Consider the following 20,538-nt stretch of genomic DNA (forward strand, 5'->3'; position numbering starts at 1 on the left):
TTGTTGTTGCATTCGCCATTACTTACCTCTGACATTGAGCTAATTTCCACATTATAAATACAATCAAAAGGACGAACTTTGCTTCCCACCTAGTCTAATCAAATAATCCTTTTTATTGGTTATTCGCCACACCCTTCCCCCCTCCCCCTCTTATAACGCCACTCCATTCGATTAGAATAGAAGGGGTTTTCTTTTGGTGTGTTTTCCCCTTAAATTCGTCATTGGTCCCAGTTGTTAATATTTGTATTTATATCATTGTAATTTGGTTGTTCAACTTATTGAGGGGGGGAAGGGAGGTGAATATATCTTTTAATGGATGGTAACGATATGGCTTTGCCTCTTTTTTTTTTTTTTTTATTAATTTATGAGTTTATCACTTAAGTGGGTGAATTGATTCTTTTGTAAGGGCTTAGTTAGGATATCAGCGATTTGGTTTAAGGTTTCGAGATGAATTAGTTTAAAATATCCCGTCTTGATAAAATTGTCTGATGAATGCTAACCTGATGTTGATATGTCGATTCCTTTTGTTGAATGACTCATGGAGGTTGGTGTTGATAGCAGCTGTGCTGTCGGTGTGTAGTTTTGTTGGGTCCAATGGTTTCTGTTGTATGAACTCCAATGTAATTTTGAGCCAGATCTCCATTTTTATGGCAGGGGCGATGGCCGTGATTTCGCTTTCAGCAGGTGATAGCGTTACTAAGGCACTGGTTTCAGTTGTCCAGCTTATTGGGCCGCCAGCAAAGTAGAAACAGTATCTCAAAGTTGATTTGTATTCTGGCGTTGCGTTATATGAGTCATCTGGATAGGATTTCAAGCAGTTGTTCTTGTTATTGGAGACGTATTTGATTGATTTTTCTGCTGTGCCTTTAAGATATTGGAAGATTTCTTCCAAATAGTTGAATACTCTGTCTGATGGTTTTAGTTGATGTGGTGGCTGATATAGTTGACAGAAAAACAGATATCTAGTCTAGTGTGTGTTGCGATGAAGATGAGTTGTCCTATTATTTGTCTAACTTGTAGTTGGTGTTCCTTGTCCTTTTTTATCGTATATTCACAATCTATGTACTAAGTTGGAGGGGTGGCTTTTGTGGATAATTTATCGTCAGCTAAGAATTTGGAAAATGCTTTTTTTGATGTAGTTGCATAGGTCGAAGCTAATATATATTCCCTGATTTTTTTCATTGTAGAGTTATGTGATATGTATTGCTAGTATTTTCCTAGTCAAATTATAACCTTTTGGTGGTTTTTCTTCCACCAGACTCCTCCACTTTTATTGTGGATTTCTTACAGGGTGTTCATAAAATAAAACTTGAAAACGTCACTTGGTCTGTACTTATATTGATATTGTATCTAAATAAAAAGAAAAAAAAAAAAAAATCTCCATCTATTTACCATTTATTTAACCAATGATTTGAACAACAGAATCATCTATAGATTTTTTGAAATCAATAAATTTGAATCCAAGTAATTCTCTAGTCTTTTCATTATCAATTCTACTTTCACCTTTCTTCCAAGCATCAGCTTGAGATGGATCACCTTTAGGTAATTTAGAATTCAATTGAGGGAAATCTTTATGAATCAAATCCAAAATACTTTGAGTTGTAAATGGAGATTCAGCTAAAATTAATCTTTTACCTTGAATTGAATCTTTTTCAAAAGCAACAATATGAGCTTTAGCAACATCTCTAACATCAATAAAATAACCAGTTAAATTAGTGAATGTATCATTTGGTTTTGAATTCAATAATCCATTAATAATTTCTGATGATGTGTTTAATTGGGATTTATTTTTGATTTCAAAAGCTTGTGGACCAAAAATATAAACTGGATTAATAACAGAAAGAGTGAAATTTGGTTTTTCCTTTTCAACAAAATCCCATGCGGCTTTTTCAGCAAATTTCTTGGATGCAACATAACCAGAAAGTGGATCAGCCAATGATTGTTCCCAAGTGATTGGATTCCAAGATTCTTCATTAGCTGGGATTGATGGGTCAGCTAAATCACCAAATCTTCCAATAGCAGCATATGAAGAAGTGACAACAACACGTTTAACTTGTGGTCCATAAGTTTTGATGGCTTGTAAGGCATTATTAGTACCTTCAACAGCTGGAGTTAATAATTCTTTTTCAATATCAGTAATGTTGAAATGGAATGGAGAAGCAGTATGTAAGAAAACAGTAACTTCTGGATGTTTCTTTAAAGCATCATCAAAAGCACCTTTAACAGAAATATCTTTAACAATTTCATAAGTGAAATTTTCTGAAGCCAATTTAGCAGCTTTCAAATTTTCTTTTAAAGAGTCACCTTTTTCATTGGATCTAACAGTACCAACAACTTTATAATCTTTTTCGATCAATTGCTTGACTAAAGTTTGAGCAACAAAACCTGAAGCACCAGAAACGAAAACTGTGGTAGATGAAGACATTATAGTAATAGATGAAGTATAATATGAGGGGATGGAAATATTCTAATCAGTTTATAAAGATTTGAATTATTGAAAGAACAAAAATAAAAAAAAAAACAGGAATATAAATTGATTTCAATTGGAATTTGGTACCCCTTTTTATATTCTTTTCATTGCTCTTCAATTATTAAAATCCAGGGATGAAAATTCACCCTTGCTGAATAAAAAGAATCCTGGAAATATTTCAAGGGAAAGCCACAAAAAAAAAAAAAAAAAAAAATGGAAGATAAAAGAACCGAATTGATTATATTGCTCTTCTCTCAATTTTGTCGGAAATTAATTAATAGAATCTTTCGGAATAACAACAACGACTCGCCACAGCAATCTAGAAGAAAATATGAGGCGATGGAACAAAAAAAACATATTTCCAATGATTGCTTTCCCCATTAGGAAAGTTACCGAACTTTTTTTTTTCGGGTCCTCATTGTTGTACTTACTAAGAGAAACTGTCGGACAAAATTGTAATTACAACTGAACGGATAAAAGAAAGTGTTACCTTGTTAACCGATAAACAAGTCTCCGTCAATACTTTCTTATTCTTGAATGTCTGTGGTTTAGAAGTAAAATTTATGGATATGACAAATTTGTAGATATGAATAGACCTAGAGCAACAACACCAGAAATTTGGTGTGTAGAATTTAAATACTCAGTTTGGTTCAAATTTGCTTTTTCGACCACTGTGGCATGGTCTGTTTATGCCTCAATTATCCCTATAAAGACTGACTAAAGAATTTGAATCAATAACAAAGCTATGATTTCAGTTAATAAATGACAAATACCTGGGGGGGTGGCTTTTTTCTACTTTTTTTTGTGTGGAATTACAATGCAAAAAAAAAACAAACAGACAAAAGTTTTAACCTTGAAGAATCAACAGTTGATCAATAACCCATACAAACTACATTTATTGAAAACTTCTCCTATTGTTGTATCCATAGAATGGTTTCAAGATTTTTGACATATTTTGACACTAACACACAAACACAAAAGTCTAGAATTATTTGTTTGATTTGGTTGTTATAGTCTAACCTGGTTCTTATATTGGTAGCACCACAAAATTGATTTCAATAACCCTAATGTTTATATAATACCCAAAAAAAAACCGAATAAGATTCAATTAACATGGTTGTGAATATATATGCTGCTAAGGGATCCTTTTATGAAGCGAACCCTATAGAGACTTAAACTTCATCGAGTTTGACCTATATATACAATTGAATTACTGTTGGTAATTAGAATTCCCAAAAGTACAACACAACACTTTCACTTTGCTGCAAAAAAAAAAAAAAAAAAAAAAAAAAAAAAACACCAACGGAATCATTACAAACCAACTATTTCAGTAAAGCTTTATATGAATGCAACTTCCTCCTTCTTTGTTTGACGAAAAACAAGGAGTCAACCCTATAAACGTGTGTGTGTGTGCCAACCAGAATCCAAACGAAACGAAACGAAAATTTTTTTTTTTTTTTTTTTTTTTTCGGCCGCCCAATGAAAATTTAAATTGAAATTTCCTGTCGATTCAATTTTTTTTCAACTTTCCCCTTTCCCCTTTCCTCTTCTTCTTTCCCTTTTCCTTTTTTTTTTTTCAATTACAATTACAATTCAAATTATATTTATTCAATAATGTCAGACGAAAGAACTTTTATTGCTATTAAACCAGACGGTGTTCAAAGAGGTTTAATCTCATCTATTTTGGGTAGATTTGAACAAAGAGGTTTCAAATTAGTTGGTATTAAATTGGTTCAACCAACTGAATCTTTATTAAGAACTCATTATGAAGATTTACAATCTAAACCATTTTTCCCATCTTTATTATCTTATATGTTATCTGGTCCAGTTTTAGCTACTGTTTGGGAAGGTAAAGATGTTGTTAAACAAGGTAGAGCCATTTTAGGTGCTACTAACCCATTACAATCTGCTCCAGGTACTATTAGAGGTGATTTTGCCATTGATATGGGTAGAAATGTTTGTCATGGTTCTGATTCTGTTGAATCTGCTAACAAGGAAATTAACTTGTGGTTCAAAAAAGAAGAATTGGTTGAATACAAACCAGCTTTGTTTGGTTGGATCTATGAATAAATTACATAGAGATAAACAATTCTATTTTAAATTATAAATTATATTAAATGATTTTACAATTAAAACCAATCAAATAGTTTCAACTTTATGTGTTTTATGTTTTCTTTTTTTTTGATATATAGTTTACGTAAATAAGTAAAAAAAAAAAAAAAAAATAATGAAATAGAAGAAAATTATTTATTACAATTCAAAGTTACATCAAGTTTTTTATGTGTCAATTGGTGATCTCTATACCTTGAATTGGTTTGAGTTGAATTGAATTGAATTGATTAATTATTAGTCGAAGCTGAAAGTAAATGTTGGAGAGAACAAGAAAAAAAAAAAAAAATTGGTGTGTCGCAGAATCAGAGCCAAAATTGAAGATTGGAGTTTTTTTAATCGAGACAAACAAACAAACAAACAAACAAGTAATTAATAATTACATTACAAACCACAAGAAATGGCATCAATCGAACAAGACGATCTTTTTAATGTTCAAGACGATGAAGAGGAAGATATGGAGGAAGAAGAAGAAGAAGACGAAAACGTTGAGGATGAAGTAGAGATAGAAGAAGTGGGGGAAAATGCGGATGCCCTGCAACAAGAAGAAGAAGAAGAAGAAGATTATCAAATGGATATTGATACTGAAGATCAACAACAACAAAATGATGATGAGGGAGAGGAGGAAGAAGAAGAGGAAGAAGAGGAAGAAGAGGAAGAGAATGAAGAAGACGATGAAGATGAGGAAATGGCGGATGAAGATGCTGAAAATGAAGAAGAGGAAAATGGAGAAGAAGAAGAAGAAGAAGAAGAAGAAGAAGAAGAAGATAACAAGGATGAAAAGGATAACAAAGTTGTTGAAAAAGCTATAGAAACTGGTCCAGAAAAGAAAACTACTGATAATGATAAAGAGAAGGATGAAATTAAATCAACATCTGAACTGCAATTACCTTCAGCAGCCATTGATCAATCCAAAGATAATGACGAAGATATTTTCTTAGGTGATGATACTACCAAAAATTCTGATAACCCAACCCCCAAGGATTCCTCCAAAGATGCAAATATTGACAATACTTTATCTAAAGATGATAAATCACCAAAAGATGACTCCAAAAAGAAACCCCCCATTGATCAATCAAATAATAATAATAATACTAACAAAAGCCAAAGTCAACAATCAGAAAATACTAAACTTGAAAAATCCAAAAATAAAGAACATCTAATAGAAGACAATGAGAAAAATCAAATCCAACCAGAAGAATTGGAAACAAATTTATCATTTCGAGAACAAACCATACGGAAAGCTCGTAAAGCTACTGAATTTGATATTATCCCTCAAGTAGCCATTCCTTATGCTAATCAATGTCATGCTTTAGCATTTACTAATGGACCTAAATGGATATTAACTGGAGGTGAAGATGGATTTATTCGTAAATATGATTTTATTGCTTCAATTCAAGGGAAATCTCCTTTAACAATGGCACAAAAACATAATTTATTTTCTGATTCATTAACTAATGCCGGAGTAATATGTTCATATTGGGAAAATGAACAACCATTAACAAGAAAACAATTAATGACTCAAAATCCAAAATTAAAAGATAGTGATTTTTCTACTGGATCAGTTAGTTATGAACCAAAAATTAATCCTGTATATGCTTTAGATGCTGAAAAAAATGGTTATTGGTGTTTATCAGGATTATTATCAGGTGGGATATCTTTATATACTATGAGATATAATGAAGGAGCTATTCATCATTATTTCCATCAAGGAAATAAAGAAAATAAATCTAGAGGTCATACTGATGCAGTATCAGTAATAAAATTAAATCAAGAACAAGATAAATTTTTATCAGGATCTTGGGATAAAACAATTCGACAATGGGATTTAAATACTGGAAGAACAGTATTAGAATATACTGGAAATTCTGGTCAAATATCAAATATTGAATTTAGACCTGATGGATTAAGTGATATTACTTTTGTGGTTTCTCAAGATGAAGAGGAAGAGAAAAAGGAAGAGAAATCAATCGGTGGTAGTGGTGGTAGTGGTGGTGGTGGTGGTGGTAATTCTGGGGAGACTTTGATTAATTCAAATGATGATATAGATTCATTATTTGGTGATAGTGATAAAGATAAAGATGAAGAAATGACCGACACAACTAAGAAGGATAAGGAAAAAGAAAAAGAAAAAGAGATACCAAGAATAGTTATTGAATCAATTGATGAATCAAAATCCAATAAAAATAATAATAGAGGAGCTCATAATAAACCTCATTTAAATTCCAATATTTTTATGTCATCTACTATAGATGGAACAATTAATATTTGGGATATTCGAACAAATTCACCAGTTATAAGATTAGGAGTATCTGAAGGAACACCACCATGGTGTATGTCACTGACATGGTCAAATAATGGGGATTTTATTTATGCTGGTCGAAGAAATGGTACTGTTGAAGAAATTTCCATTAAAATGCCTCATAAACGTAGTAAACTGGGTCATCATCAAGATACTATGATACCTAATATATCAAAATTATTACAATTTCCTAAAATTAGTGGACCAGTAAGTGCTATATCAACTATGCCTAATGATGATTTTTTACTTTGTGGATCAAATGATAATATTCGATTATATAATTTGAAATTATATGATGAATTAAATAATATTTCTATTAATTCTAAAAAACAAGCAACTCCATTTTTAATTGTTCCTGGTCATCATGGAGGAATGTTATCACAATTATATGTTGATGAAACTGGAAGATTTATGGTTAGTGCTAGTGGATATCGTGGTTGGGGTCATGGAAATTATACTGATACTGTATTGATATATGAAATTGATTTCCAATAAAATACCCCCCCTCAGAAAATATATAGACAGACAAACATTGAAATAAAATTTGTAAGATTATTGTAATATATATATATATATATATAAAATGTTTTTTTTAATAATATTTGAAATTACATATAAATAAAAAAAATAAATAAATATAATAAAGTGCTTCTTTTAAAGAAAGACGGGGTTTTTTTTTTTAAAAAAAATCATCATTTTATCTTATCTTATCTTGTCTTATCTTTCTATCAATTAAATCCATAAATTGTATTTCTAATATTACCAATTCCAATATTTCCGAAAAAATTCCCTATATTATTAGTTGTAATACCACCATTAGTAATACTATTAAAACTTTCTTCAAGATCATTAATAAATGTTGTACCAATTGTACTTAATGTAAATAATGGTTCATATTGTAATAATTGTTTTATTGGATTAATAATCATTGTTATCAAAAAATTACTATTATTATTAGGTTTTATAAGAAAAAAATGGAGAATGAAACCAATAAAACCAATAGTAATACTGATTTTATAAATATTGTTGTTGTTGTTGTTGTTGTTGTTGTTGTTTAATAATGATAAAATCCAATTCTTATTTCTAATAACCCTTTCATCAGCATCATCATCATCATTGCTATTGTTATTGTTATTGTTATTGTTATTGGTGGTGGTGGTGATCGTAGTATCGTTAATTTCTTGAGATTCTTCCACATCATTATTGTGAAAGAATTTTCTAAATAATAACGTTGATTTAATTCTATGAATTGAAGATGAAGTAATTGAATTGGCCAATGTTAATGATGATGATAACAGATTTCCACTTGATGATGACAACGAATTACCATCATCTTCATCATATTGTATTGATTGTATTGATTGTGATAATTCCTCTTCTTCTTCTTGTTGTTGTTGTTGTTGTTGTTGCTTCGCTAGTAGTTCTTGGAAAATCTTTTCTTCTTCTATCTGTTCATCTTTAACTTGTTTTAATATTTGATTATCTTGTTTTGCTATTAGATTCAGTAATTCATCAACATATTCTTCTAGTTTTTCATTTTGATCTTGTGATATTAAATATCTATATTGATTAAATTTTTCTAATTTCAGATTATCGTTGCCATTATCAACTAATTTCGATGTATTACACAATACTGAATCGACATTATATTGTTGAAACCATTTATTCCAAGTAGTTTCATTATTAGTTAACTCATCTATAGGGAACATTTCAAGTAATTCTTTTGATTTATTAAGTATTGTAACTAATTGAGAATCAGTTAATCCATCAAATAAATTACTTGATGATATAGTACTATGAACTATATCAGGATCAATATTACTAAAATCAATGGAGATATCATCATTTTCTTCTTGTGGAATATTTAAAGTTTGCCAAATTTTTGATTTAAAAGTTATTAATGTGGCCACATAAATATACATATTTATTAATACGGAATTATAACTTAAACTGAAATCCCATAAAGTTAATATTTGTGATAAATTAATTAAATCATGAGAATAAATGGTTAAAATTGATGATAATGCTTGATAAAATTTATAATCATAATTTAATCCTTGAGATTGAATAAATGAATTTGAAGTTTGTTTAATTAATTCAAATAATTGATTATCAACAATTTGTAATATTGTGGGAATTAATCGTAAATGATTTATTGATAAATTAATATCAGTAATTAAATAATCTCGTAAATGATAAATTGCCAATTTTTCCAACATTTTAAATGCCAATTCTTCATCAATTTGATAATCATTACCATCTTCATAAGTATTATTAGATCCATCATTATGTTTTGATCCATTGATATTAATATTATAATCATCCAGTTTATCATTAGGAATATAACATACTAATAAAATAATACTGGCAATATCATGAAATCCTTGATAATAATTTAAACTAGGATATTTCCGTAATAATTTTATAATTAAATTGGATAATTTCCCCTTTAAATGATCAATTTCATTGGTTGTTAATATTGTTGTATAAGATGATGAACCTGAATACAGTAATGATTGTATATGATTTAAAATTGTTATTGATCGTTGAATATCTAATTTTACTTGATCTTCATCTTTATGAGGTGGTAATTCAACACATTGTAAATCTTGTAAAAATAAATCTGTAGAAAATTTGTTATTTGAAAGTATTGAAGGTGGAAGATGGTTGTCATTTTTGATGGTAACATCTTTATTGTGGATGTTGCTATTATCATCTATACCTAATAAGATTGGCCATATTTTACATCTTAATTCATTATTAATAAGTCCATCAGTAGATCGAGCTAAATCAGTTAATAATTTAAGTACTTCCTGTTTATCATTTGTTTTGGTGATTGTATTATAAATTGTTTTAACTTTTAAATTTTTGATATGATCATTTAGGGGCAAATTATCTTCATTGCTTCGGTATAATGATTCTCCTAGAAAATCTATATCCATTGATGATGAAGGTTGATAAGATATCTCAGATGTGATGACTGACATTGTAGAAAAAAAGTAATATATGTATATGTTCTTAGAAAAGTCCGAAGAAGGAGATTGAATGTGTATCTAAAATCAATTGGAATTATCTTTGTATCTTGTCAATATGGAAAAAAAAAAAAATAAAAGTAGGAAGGAGTAATTGGAGTAGTAGTAGTAGTAATAATAGTAGTCTAAAGCAAGAAATTAGAAATAATATAAATTGAATGGAGAAAATAATGATAGTAAATTAAGGAATTAATGTGTGTTGAATAATTGAATAATTGAAGGATGAGGATGAGGATAAGGATGGAAGGAAACTGAGACAGTGTGAGTGTGTGAGTGTGAGTGAGTAAATAATTAACAAGATTGAATTTTGTGTGTGCATAGTAAAGTGATTGTGATTGTGGTGTGTGATGATGACAATGTGTGGGGGGCGTGTACAAAGTGACGAAAACAATTGTTATCAGATTACACGACCATCTCTTTAGCAGATAATAATAATAATAATAATAAATTTTATTACAGTGAATTTCATTGGTTAATTATTACACAAAATTCAAATCTTTTTTTTTTTTGAACATTATTACACGTACTAAACTGGTAGCTCTACACTAATACTAATACTACAACAACAACAACTACTACTACTACTACTTATCAACAAGTACTATATTGATATAAGACATTCTTATGATCTCCATTTTGTTGTTCACTTCACATATGAATTGGCAACAAAGTATATATTTGTGTTTTTTTTTTTTTTTTCACTCAATTGAAGTCCCACCCCACAAAACTTCCTGATGGTATATATTGTTATGGTAAACGGAATCATTAACCAATTTCAAACTAATATTCCGTGCTCCCAGAAATCAACAATCAAATTATTTGGAACAATACCGAGCTACTAAAAATTAAATTAAATTAAATTATGAAAAAAAAAAAAAAAAAAATCTCCAGATAATTTTCAATTTGTCCGTAATTCGGTTTCATCTTTGTTTTTTTAGACGAAAATTAACCTCCACTTCTGGTGTATCTCTCTCTCTGTGTGTGTGTGTGTATGTGTGGGGGGGGGGGGGGGGGGGGGGGGGAGACAGTCAGTTTCTATTTTTCAGATCTTAACTTTAACTTCTTTTTCTTTCTATCTTTCTATCTTTCTATCTTTTTGGTTTTAAACTTCAATCTATATTTTCCCAATTATGTCTGTTACATTAGCTACACCAATTGAAGATTCTATTGAATTAAAATGGTCGGATAATGCTATTTCCAAATATCATAATATTTGGCTTAGAGATAATTGTCATTGTGATAAATGTCATTATTCATTAACCAAACAACGATTATTGAATTCAGCTACTATTAATCCAAATATTAAACCTAAATCAATTGATTGTAAACAAGATCAATTATATATAGTTTGGGATCAAGATAATCATGCATCAAATTATGATTTTAATTGGCTTAGATTACATTCTTATCAACCAAGATTAATTCCTATTGATGAAAAATTGAAAAATGGTAAAAAATTATTAAATCGAGAATTATGGCAAGTTAAAGATATTGAAAATAATTTACCTAAAGTTGATTATAATAAAATCATGCAATCCACGAATGATGATGATGATGATAAGGATGAGGATGTTATTAAAGATTGGGTTTTAAAAATTTGGAAATATGGATTTTGTTTAATTGATAATGTTCCAATAACTCCAGAAGATACTGAAAAATTATGTGAAAAATTGAATTATATTAGACCTACTCATTATGGAGGATTTTGGGATTTTACTTCTGATTTAGCTAAAGCTGATACTGCTTATACTAATTTTGATATTAGTAGTCATACTGATGGGACTTATTGGTCTGATACTCCAGGATTACAATTATTCCATTTATTATATCATGATGGTATTGGTGGTACTACTTCATTAGTTGATGCATTTAAATGTGCTGAAATATTGAAACAGAAATATCCAGAAAGTTATGAAATTTTTTGTCGTATCCCAGTACCAGCTCATTCTGCTGGTGAAGAAAAAGTTTGTATTCAACCCGATGAATTTAATCCAATATTTAAATTAAATGATCAAGGTCAATTATTACAAGTAAGATGGAATCAAAGTGATCGATCAACAATGGATAATTGGGAAAACCCTAATGAAGATATTCCCAAATTTTATCAAGCTATACGTAATTGGGTAGAAATTATTACTTCACCAGAAAATGAAATGTGGTATCAAATGAAACCAGGTCAATGTTTAATTTTTGATAATTGGAGAGTTTTCCATCTGAGAAGTGAATTTACCGGGAAAAGAAGATTATGTGGAGCTTATTTTGAAAGAGATGATTTTGTTAGTAAATTAAAATTACTCGTATTAGGTAGACAAGCCGTATTAGATGCCATTTAAAAAAAAAAAAAAAAAAAAAATGAGTGTTGTATTTCATTTATACATATCTATATATATATATATATATATATATATGTATATTCAAACATCCAAAATATATAGACTGTTCTTATGTTTAAACAAAGATGGGGATTTTATCCCAATCCCAAGGATCATTAAATCTTAATCCAATATCTAATTTAGAAATAGCTTGTAAATCTTCATCAGTTAAATCAAAATCAACTACTGCCAAATTTTGAGCTAATCTATCGGGATTATTTGATTTAGGAATAACAGCAATATTTCTTTGAGTAGCCCATCTTAATAATATTTGAGCTGATGATTTACCATGTTTATCAGCAATTGATTTAATAATTTCATGTTCAAATAAAGTTGGAGTATCTAAAGCTTTTTTAGATTGTAATTCTAAAAATGATTGAGGACCAAATGATGAATAAGCAGTAATGGCAATTCCTTGATTTTGAACAAATTCAATTAATCTTGGTTGTTGTAAATAAGGATGATGTTCAATTTGTAAAACTGCTGGTTTTATAGTGGCCCCTCTAATTAAATCATAAATTAATCCACCATTAAAATTAGAAATCCCAATTGATTTAATTTTCCCTAAATTAACCAATTTTTCTAATGCTTTCCAAGTATCTAATAATGGAACATTTTCATAATGGAATTTATTATCACCACCATCACCACCACAATAAAATCCTGGAGGATATTTTTCTTCCAATGGAACAAATTTAAATGCAATTGGGAAATGAATTAAAAATAAATCTAAATAATCTAAATTTAAATCATTTAATGTTTTATTTAAAGCTTTTTCAACATTTTCTGGTGAATGATAATTATTCCATAATTTTGATACAATAAATAATTCTTCACGTTTAACTAATCCTTCTTTAATAGCACGATTTATCCCTTCACCAACTTCTTTTTCATTACCATAATCTTCAGCTCCATCAAATAATCTATACCCAGTTTTAATGGCATTATAAATTTGATCAGCAGCAGTGGCATTAGTAACTTTCCAACAACCAAATCCAACAATTGGCATTTCATAACCAGAATTTAATTTAATAGTAGGTGTGGTAGGTGTGGTAGGTGTAGTAGTAGACATTGTAGAATATGATTTATAATAATTGAATTTATTAACTAAATAACAAGAGGAATAAGAAGAATAAGAAGAATAAGAATAAGAAGAAGGTGATGAAATTCTTGTTTGTCTAAGGAGAAATTGTTTGATATTTATATACTTGTTGGAATTCCCCTTAAATAACATTATGAGGGAGGGAGGTGGGGAGGGGGGGCGTCAGGAAGAAATTACTCAAAATCGACTGAAAAAAAAAAAAAAATAGTCTCTGGCGGTAGTAGCGGTGATGGTGGGTGGTGGCAGCAGATTCGTACTGACAAAAAAAAAGTGTGGTGTAGTGCAGTAAGAGCAAATTACAAATATGCCTTTGTTTACCAATTTATATTCAAAACAATGAAGTGAAGTTCGTTCCAAATAATAAAACAAATCAAGTCTTATATAAACTGTGAATACATATATAAGTAATCAGCCAATTAAACCCCCCGCCCCTAAAACCCAATACTTGTTTTATTTCTTTCTGTATATTAGAAAGTAAATTGTTAAAAAGATGGATTTGGTAAAAAAAAAAAAAATCAATAAAATGAATTCATTTCAAAGGAAGGTTAATCCGAGGAGGAGGAGGAGGTGGTGGTGGAGGAGACACACAATAATATTAATAAACAATAAATCTTTATGTACTAAAAAAATTATATGGGGAGATTTTATTTTAAATCGAAAGCGATACCTGCGTAGGTGAAAGGTGTCTATAGTATTAAGCTTGCTTACATAGAAAATATATACAACAAAATCATGAGGATTCTACTCTTTATATAGTAGAAAATCCTTTTTCCACTGGACGAGCTACTATGTCCAAGTGTTACCATAAAAGGAAATAGATTAGTGTATTATTTTCTTTAGTACGTTCTCTACCAATATGTAACATTCCGCTGATCCTTAATAATTAGCCATGTTACACACCCTAATTTCGAACACTCCCCTGAAATCTTGACGATTGACAGGCAATGGAAAAGTCAAATTTCATTTCGATTAGGGCATACTCAATCTCTTTATATGAGCAATACCACCACTAATCTCCGGATGCTTATTATTCCGAGATTCCACTTTACTTTGAACGTTATCAGGTGCAACATAATAGGATTCCTTAATTTCCTCGGTTGGAGTTATAATATTATAAACCAAGCTGTGTTGACCCATCTCGACCGGTCCATGCGAAGTAAAATTATCCTTAATCAATTTTCTTACGCCGTCCAAGTTCCCTTTGTCATATAATAAAGGTTTAAGTGTTTTCATGGTGTTATTGTTCACTGCCTTAGTTAATAAGTCAGCAACATTGAGTTTGGTATTGATGTACACAACAGAAAGTAGTTTATATTCGAGAATAAGTTGTCTGATTGTTTTAAGACATATATCCACCAGTCTTCTGATAGCAGAAGATTTCCGATTATAGGAATTCATAATTACTGGCTGGTTATCCTCAAATATAATGATCTTGGGAGCACTGTAACCAATTGATTGAACAATTTGTCTGATAATCATAGATCTATCAACAGTCTCCCCTAATGCAATTAACTCACATGCCATGGAGCTTTTAGTTATACTCCTTTGTTTCTTAGTCCCCCAAGATACAAGATTACCATTGAGATAAATGGCAAAACCTGAAACAGAATGCCTATCCAAATCTGCCGCAAATGAAGCATCAGAATAAGCATAGATCACATTTGAATCCTCACTAATGTCTTTCGTTTGATTCCGTCTCATGATTAATCTTTCATTGTTATTTTTGTACAAATACTTGATCATTTGCATAAGATGTTTGTAATCATTTTCTGTGGGTTCGTGGCATTTTGCTGCGAGAGCATTAGTTCCGTATGAAATTGATGGCATGGTATTATTTGTTAGCCACAATAACATACCCACAATACTCCGATATAAATCATGATGTTCTTTGTCCAAACGGGGAGAATTACTATCTTCATAAATGTATTCGTCTGGTATTGGTATATCCTTCTGGTTCTTCAAAGGTTTACCTGTGTTATCATCAATGATTTTATATTTTCCATTCTTGAAAATATTATCTGGAGTACGTGGTAGATCAGCACCTTTCATTATTTCTGTTGGGAAAGCTTCAATCAATCTTTTAACAAACTTGTTTTGGTGAAGTTCATAGCCAAAAGCATTTTTCTGAAATTCAATTCCTAAATATTCCAGAATCTCACCAATATAGTTTAGACTGAATTTTGCCTCCAAATCGTCCATGAATTTATTGAAGAACTGATTACTGGAGGCAACGACGAATAAGTCATCGACGTATAGTGCAATGTATATTTTTTCATTACCTTTTTCGAGCATAAAAAGTCCTTCGACATTCTCACATTGATATAATCCCATTTTCTTTAATGTCTTACTGACATGGGAATGCCACTCGAAGCCTGATTGCTTGAGTCCATACACCGCTTTCACCAACCTCCAGCAATGTATACCGTCATCATATCCAGGAGGTGGCTTAACGAAAATCGGAGTATCTTTTGGCAAAGTCGCGTTGAGATATGCTGACTTTATATCGATATGGTGAATTTGAGCCTTGCTTTCTACGGCTATCGCTGTCAAGACCCTGATGGTAGTAAGGTCAGTAACTGGTGACAGGACACAATTCTTATCAAAATCGAGTCCAGGGATTTGCCTAAATCCTTGGACAACGCACCGACTCCTGAAAAATTCCCCTTTCGGGTCATTTGGCTTATATGAATGAACCCATTTTGCGGGTATCATTCTGAAGTTCTTTTTCTTCTTCACTACTTGGTAGACGTTCATTTCTTTGAACTTTTTCATCTCATTGTCCATGGATCTTCTCCAATTTTCATCATTATAATCCACGTATTTTTCCACACCATAAACACTAAAATCAATATCGTTTTCAATATCATTCAAGTCACCTGTCAGTGTTTCTAGTCTTGCTTCTATGCTAGAAATGTGTTTCGTTGGTGGGATAAGCTCATCAATAATCTTCAAGTTGTTAAGAAGCATTGGTGGCTTTGAGACTCTACCATTACCTTTGTAGTAAGCCATATTTTCATTTTTGAGTTCAGATGTTCTAGTGAATAAGTAAGAATCTGCAATGGTATCTAATGTTTTATTTAGATTATGCTCATTTTTCAATGCTTCGATTCTAACTGAAATCTCATTCACTGTTTCCTTATTCGGAAGTAAAGGATGCCTATCAATTTTTGTTCTCTTGATACTATTTTTATTTCCCACATCAATGTTCATGGTTGAGGCTGATAATCGGACACTAGTGGTAACGTTAGAAACCGGCAGCGACTCGTATGCTCCCCCATTACTGAGATGCTGTTGAGGTGGTAATCCCCACTCAGATGGAAGTAATGTCGTAGAGTCGTTGTTAACTCCCAGGAATTGAACATTCTTCCCTACTGGCGGGGGCGGTCTGTGAGTTGGTATTGTTGAATACGGTTGATGCATATCTATGTTAGAACTGACTGTCCCATCTTGAGTTGTCTCGCCCCGGGCGTTAGGTACTCCATGACGTATACCATCTGCAGTAGGTAATACACCAAGATCTGATTCATTAGGCTTGTTTGCCATTGAACTTTGAAAAGATGGTTCTGAAATATTGACCTGTTGGTTCTTATTGGGTTCAATATTTTCCGTGTCGTTCTGTCCCAAATATTTATGATCACTCCCCATTTTCAGATATTCCATGTTGTCTTTACTCATCCAGTTATATGGAGCAAGACTTTGTTCTGATTGATGTTCCAACAATTTTCCAGTAACTTGCAACAGTGGAAAAGTAAATCCTTGTTGAGTTAAGAAATCTCCAGCTATATTGTTCTGTAAGAATTCGTCTGGTACCTCTGCTATTAATTCATCCATATTGATATTGGTAGCTGTCGGTTCAATTGTGGTTGGTCTATCTGAGGAGACATCTTGGGATGATGTACCTTGTGTTGGCAAGTGATCTTCATAAGGGACATAGCGACCATTGAGTAGTTCATTTCTAGACGAATCTTCGAAGAATGGAAAGTTCCCAGACTCATCCATATTCTTCCGCATTTTTTCGCCGAAAGTATCTAGGAATGTATTAATATTGTTCATAGATCCTAAAAATCTAACATTCACAAATAATCTTCTGGTATAATTACCATCGACTAACTGGATAAGGTAGACATTGGAGTCATTACCATAACCCAAGAAGATACCTGGTACACCTCTATGAAATCCTTTGATAAATTGGACACCTAATGCATCTGCTTCCTGTTTATTCAGGAGTATGACAAACACATCTACCCCGAACTGGTGGTAGTTTGGTCTATATCTACGTCCGTAGAATAGTTCATGTGGCGTCCAACCCTTGTGGGTTTCGACTCGCTCAGACGGCGTATGATTTTTAATAAATACGGCGTAAGCAACAATCTCACAAAAGAATATAAGTAATTCTTTGTACCGGTTAGGGAAGTTTAACACCACATATAACATTCTTCTTTTCAATACGTTATTATGCGATTCTGCCATCCCATTCATTTCAGGTGAATAAGGAGGTAAAACTTCTTTCTTTATTCTTAAAGTGCCTAACTCTGCCTCAGTTGGAAACTCTTTGGCATTATCCGACCTAAACCTTGCAATTTTCTTTGGGTAAAGGTCAGCATGTAGGTGTTCAAAAAGATCTAAAATTTCTTTTGTAAATCTCTTTTCTGTTTTCACTATTGCAAAAGAAAATCCACTATAGTGATCAGTTATCAATGTGATATAATACTTCACATGACCGACATGGTAAGGTCCCATGGTATCACAATGAAACCTGTATAAACTCCGCTCGGGTGGAGACTGAGTTGTTTTGTTATGCGAATGTTGTTTTGCATTAACAAGTATACATTGTTTGCAACCTTTGATCTGATCTTTCGCATCTTGATCGTCAATGGAACATTTGATTCTTCCTTGTTCATGCAATCTTATTAATGATCTAATTGACATGTGACCAGTGATCAAATGATAGTAGTATAAGTCTTTTCTACCATCGGGGTTTGCCACAACTTGATCAATTCTTGGATCAACTAGTTTTGTCATGGCATTGATGCTGTTTAAATAACCTTTCTCTTCACCTTCATCTTCGATGAATGAATTATTATCCATAAACATCTTCCCATTCGAGTATACTTTTCCTCTCGATGGTCCAGTGAAAAGATTGGTATTTAATGATTGTTTGGCAAAGATAACATGTTTTTCGTTAAAATTTACACACAATAACATTTTATGAGACAAGATAACATCATATCCTTGGGCAGTTATTTGGCCACAAGATACTAAGTTAATCTTAAATCCCGGAATATAATGAGCGTCTTTTAATACTAACTCATGATGATTAATGTTGATTACTAAATCCTCAGAGCCATGACTACGGATCTTCTGTCCGTTCGGAAGTTCAAATATTTGCTGTTCTTCCGAGTCATAGTTGCTTAGCAATTTATTGTTGCCAACAACAGTACGCAGTGCACCACTGTCATACTTGAGACTCAAAGGTTCATAATCTACAAAACCACTTTTCTAAGCGTTAGAGTTGATATTGTTAAGAAACGAAATCATATTTATTGAACTAAAGATTATACAGTACTTCATTATCTTCTTCCTGTAATCTCTTTAGAACTTCCAAGACTTGCAAGGTTAATTCTTTATCCTTGTCAGTTTCATATTTTTGATTTAAAACTTGTCTTTTATGATTAATGTTCCAATCATTCTCATTGCCTTTGGTAATTTTATTGTTTTATTGTTTTTAATAATTTTGTTAATTTTATTTTTTTGTTGTCACTGTCATCAATTGGATATGTAGATGTTTCGTAACTGGTTTAGTTATTACTAGTGTTTTTATACTCACTAGAGTAAGCCATATCATCACTTGTTTCTTTAAGTACTGTTTCGGCTTTCAACATCTCATACATTTTGATTGATTCCTGTAATGCTTTAGGAATTTCTAATGTAGATGACAAACGGGTTTGAATAGCATCAAATAATACTGATTGTAAACACTTTAAATACTCAAGGCAATATTGTTTCTCTGCCTCAGTACTATACTTTAAATTTAAATTCAGTAACTTGTTTATGTCACCATTAGGATTCTCAGTATGTTCATACAAAACAGGGAATACTTTGAATGCTTCTTCAATCAAGATGACTTTTCTTTATCGTCAATTAATTGATTGTTATTTCTCCAGTCCCAAGATTCCAAAGCAAGGTTTATTTTATTAGTTGCTTGTAATTTCCAATTTTCTTTTGTTCTTTGGAAATGGTTTAAGGATTGGAAAAATTGTCCTGGTCGGCAGGAATTGTTCTCATTCTGTCGTTACTAATTCTTTTCAGCTTCATTTGTGTAATTGACGTTCATATCACACATAACCTGGAAACCACCACTTGGTTCTTTGTATACTCAAAATTCCTGGAAATGCTTGGAAAACAGCTTCAATTATCTTAACTTTTCTGTACCATCAAATTGTTTACCCTTTTTGTTATCCCAGGGTTCTAATGCTGCTTTTAAAATTATATTGGAGTGGGAGAAACCATATCCACGTCATCACTACTTGATTGATTATCATCAGGAATATTTGATCTTATTCTTGGGATCCATAATTTTGAAATTGATTTTAATACTGTTAACAACGCTATTTTAATTCTAATCTTATTTTAAATCGAAAGCGATACCTGCGTAGGTGAAAGGTGTCTATAGTATTAAGCTTGCTTACATAGAAAATATATACAACAAAATCATGAGGATTCTACTCTTTATATAGTAGAAAATCCTTTTTCCACTGGACGAGCTACTATGTCCAAGTGTTACCATAAAAGGAAATAGATTAGTGTATTATTTTCTTTAGTACGTTCTCTACCAATATGTAACATTCCGCTGATCCTTAATAATTAGCCATGTTACACACCCTAATTTCGAACAAGATTAAATGTTGAAAACACTACAAACTTCTTTTATTATTTAGATTTGGATAGAACTAACAATTGGAATATGTTAATACTACTAGTCACTCTAAATCCTTAATTATGATTGTTACAATATGTATTTCATTTGTTAACAAAGTTTTCTTTCTCTCTCTCTCTATATATATAGTTAGGAAGTGGTGATTGTTGACCACTGGCCCAAACTCCTTTATTTCTTTGACATTTTCTTCTTTTGAATTGAAGTATTATAAAAA

The 20,538-nt window shown here is 31.2% G+C and overlaps 7 protein-coding genes across 7 annotated transcripts, besides 2 other annotated features; 3 read left to right on the top strand and 4 right to left on the bottom strand. All coding sequences in view use genetic code 12, as the record gives it.

The window, feature by feature from the left end:
* Positions 1–366: 366 nt before the first annotated feature.
* Positions 367–1,116: a mobile genetic element (3' end of copia-like Pol ORF).
* Positions 1,117–1,399: 283 nt separating this feature from the next.
* On the bottom strand, positions 1,400–2,425 carry CD36_52640 (D-lactaldehyde dehydrogenase, putative; the record flags this gene model as incomplete). The annotated part of the gene is made up of 1 exon (XM_002420522.1): positions 1,400–2,425. One exon carries the CDS (start codon positions 2,423–2,425, stop codon positions 1,400–1,402), a length of 1,026 nt encoding a protein of 341 aa, XP_002420567.1.
* Positions 2,426–4,084: 1,659 nt separating this feature from the next.
* CD36_52650 (nucleoside diphosphate kinase, putative) lies at positions 4,085–4,540 on the top strand (the record flags this gene model as incomplete). The annotated part of the gene is made up of 1 exon (XM_002420523.1): positions 4,085–4,540. The coding sequence occupies one exon, from the start codon at positions 4,085–4,087 to the stop codon at positions 4,538–4,540; it is 456 nt and encodes a 151-aa protein (XP_002420568.1).
* Positions 4,541–4,979: 439 nt separating this feature from the next.
* On the top strand, positions 4,980–7,376 carry CD36_52660 (subunit of the SAGA transcriptional regulatory complex, putative; the record flags this gene model as incomplete). Its single annotated transcript, XM_002420524.1, has 1 exon — positions 4,980–7,376. The coding sequence occupies one exon, from the start codon at positions 4,980–4,982 to the stop codon at positions 7,374–7,376; it is 2,397 nt and encodes a 798-aa protein (XP_002420569.1).
* A 233-nt stretch (positions 7,377–7,609) lies between these two features.
* Positions 7,610–9,868, bottom strand: CD36_52670 (GTPase-activating protein, putative; the record flags this gene model as incomplete). Its single annotated transcript, XM_002420525.1, has 1 exon — positions 7,610–9,868. The coding sequence occupies one exon, from the start codon at positions 9,866–9,868 to the stop codon at positions 7,610–7,612; it is 2,259 nt and encodes a 752-aa protein (XP_002420570.1).
* A 1,175-nt stretch (positions 9,869–11,043) lies between these two features.
* CD36_52680 (TauD/TfdA-family taurine catabolism dioxygenase, putative) lies at positions 11,044–12,246 on the top strand (the record flags this gene model as incomplete). Its single annotated transcript, XM_002420526.1, has 1 exon — positions 11,044–12,246. The coding sequence occupies one exon, from the start codon at positions 11,044–11,046 to the stop codon at positions 12,244–12,246; it is 1,203 nt and encodes a 400-aa protein (XP_002420571.1).
* Positions 12,247–12,361: 115 nt separating this feature from the next.
* Positions 12,362–13,357, bottom strand: XYRA (NAD(P)H-dependent D-xylose reductase I,II, putative; the record flags this gene model as incomplete). The annotated part of the gene is made up of 1 exon (XM_002420527.1): positions 12,362–13,357. The coding sequence occupies one exon, from the start codon at positions 13,355–13,357 to the stop codon at positions 12,362–12,364; it is 996 nt and encodes a 331-aa protein (XP_002420572.1).
* A 675-nt stretch (positions 13,358–14,032) lies between these two features.
* Positions 14,033–20,282: a mobile genetic element.
* CD36_52710 (retrotransposon Tca2 polyprotein, putative) lies at positions 14,357–18,592 on the bottom strand (the record flags this gene model as incomplete). Its single annotated transcript, XM_002420528.1, has 1 exon — positions 14,357–18,592. The coding sequence occupies one exon, from the start codon at positions 18,590–18,592 to the stop codon at positions 14,357–14,359; it is 4,236 nt and encodes a 1,411-aa protein (XP_002420573.1).
* Positions 20,283–20,538: the final 256 nt, after the last annotated feature.

The sequence above is a fragment of the Candida dubliniensis genome, chromosome 5 (genome assembly GCF_000026945.1).
Source record: "Candida dubliniensis CD36 chromosome 5, complete sequence".
Taxonomy (NCBI): Eukaryota; Fungi; Ascomycota; class Pichiomycetes; order Serinales; family Debaryomycetaceae; genus Candida; species Candida dubliniensis.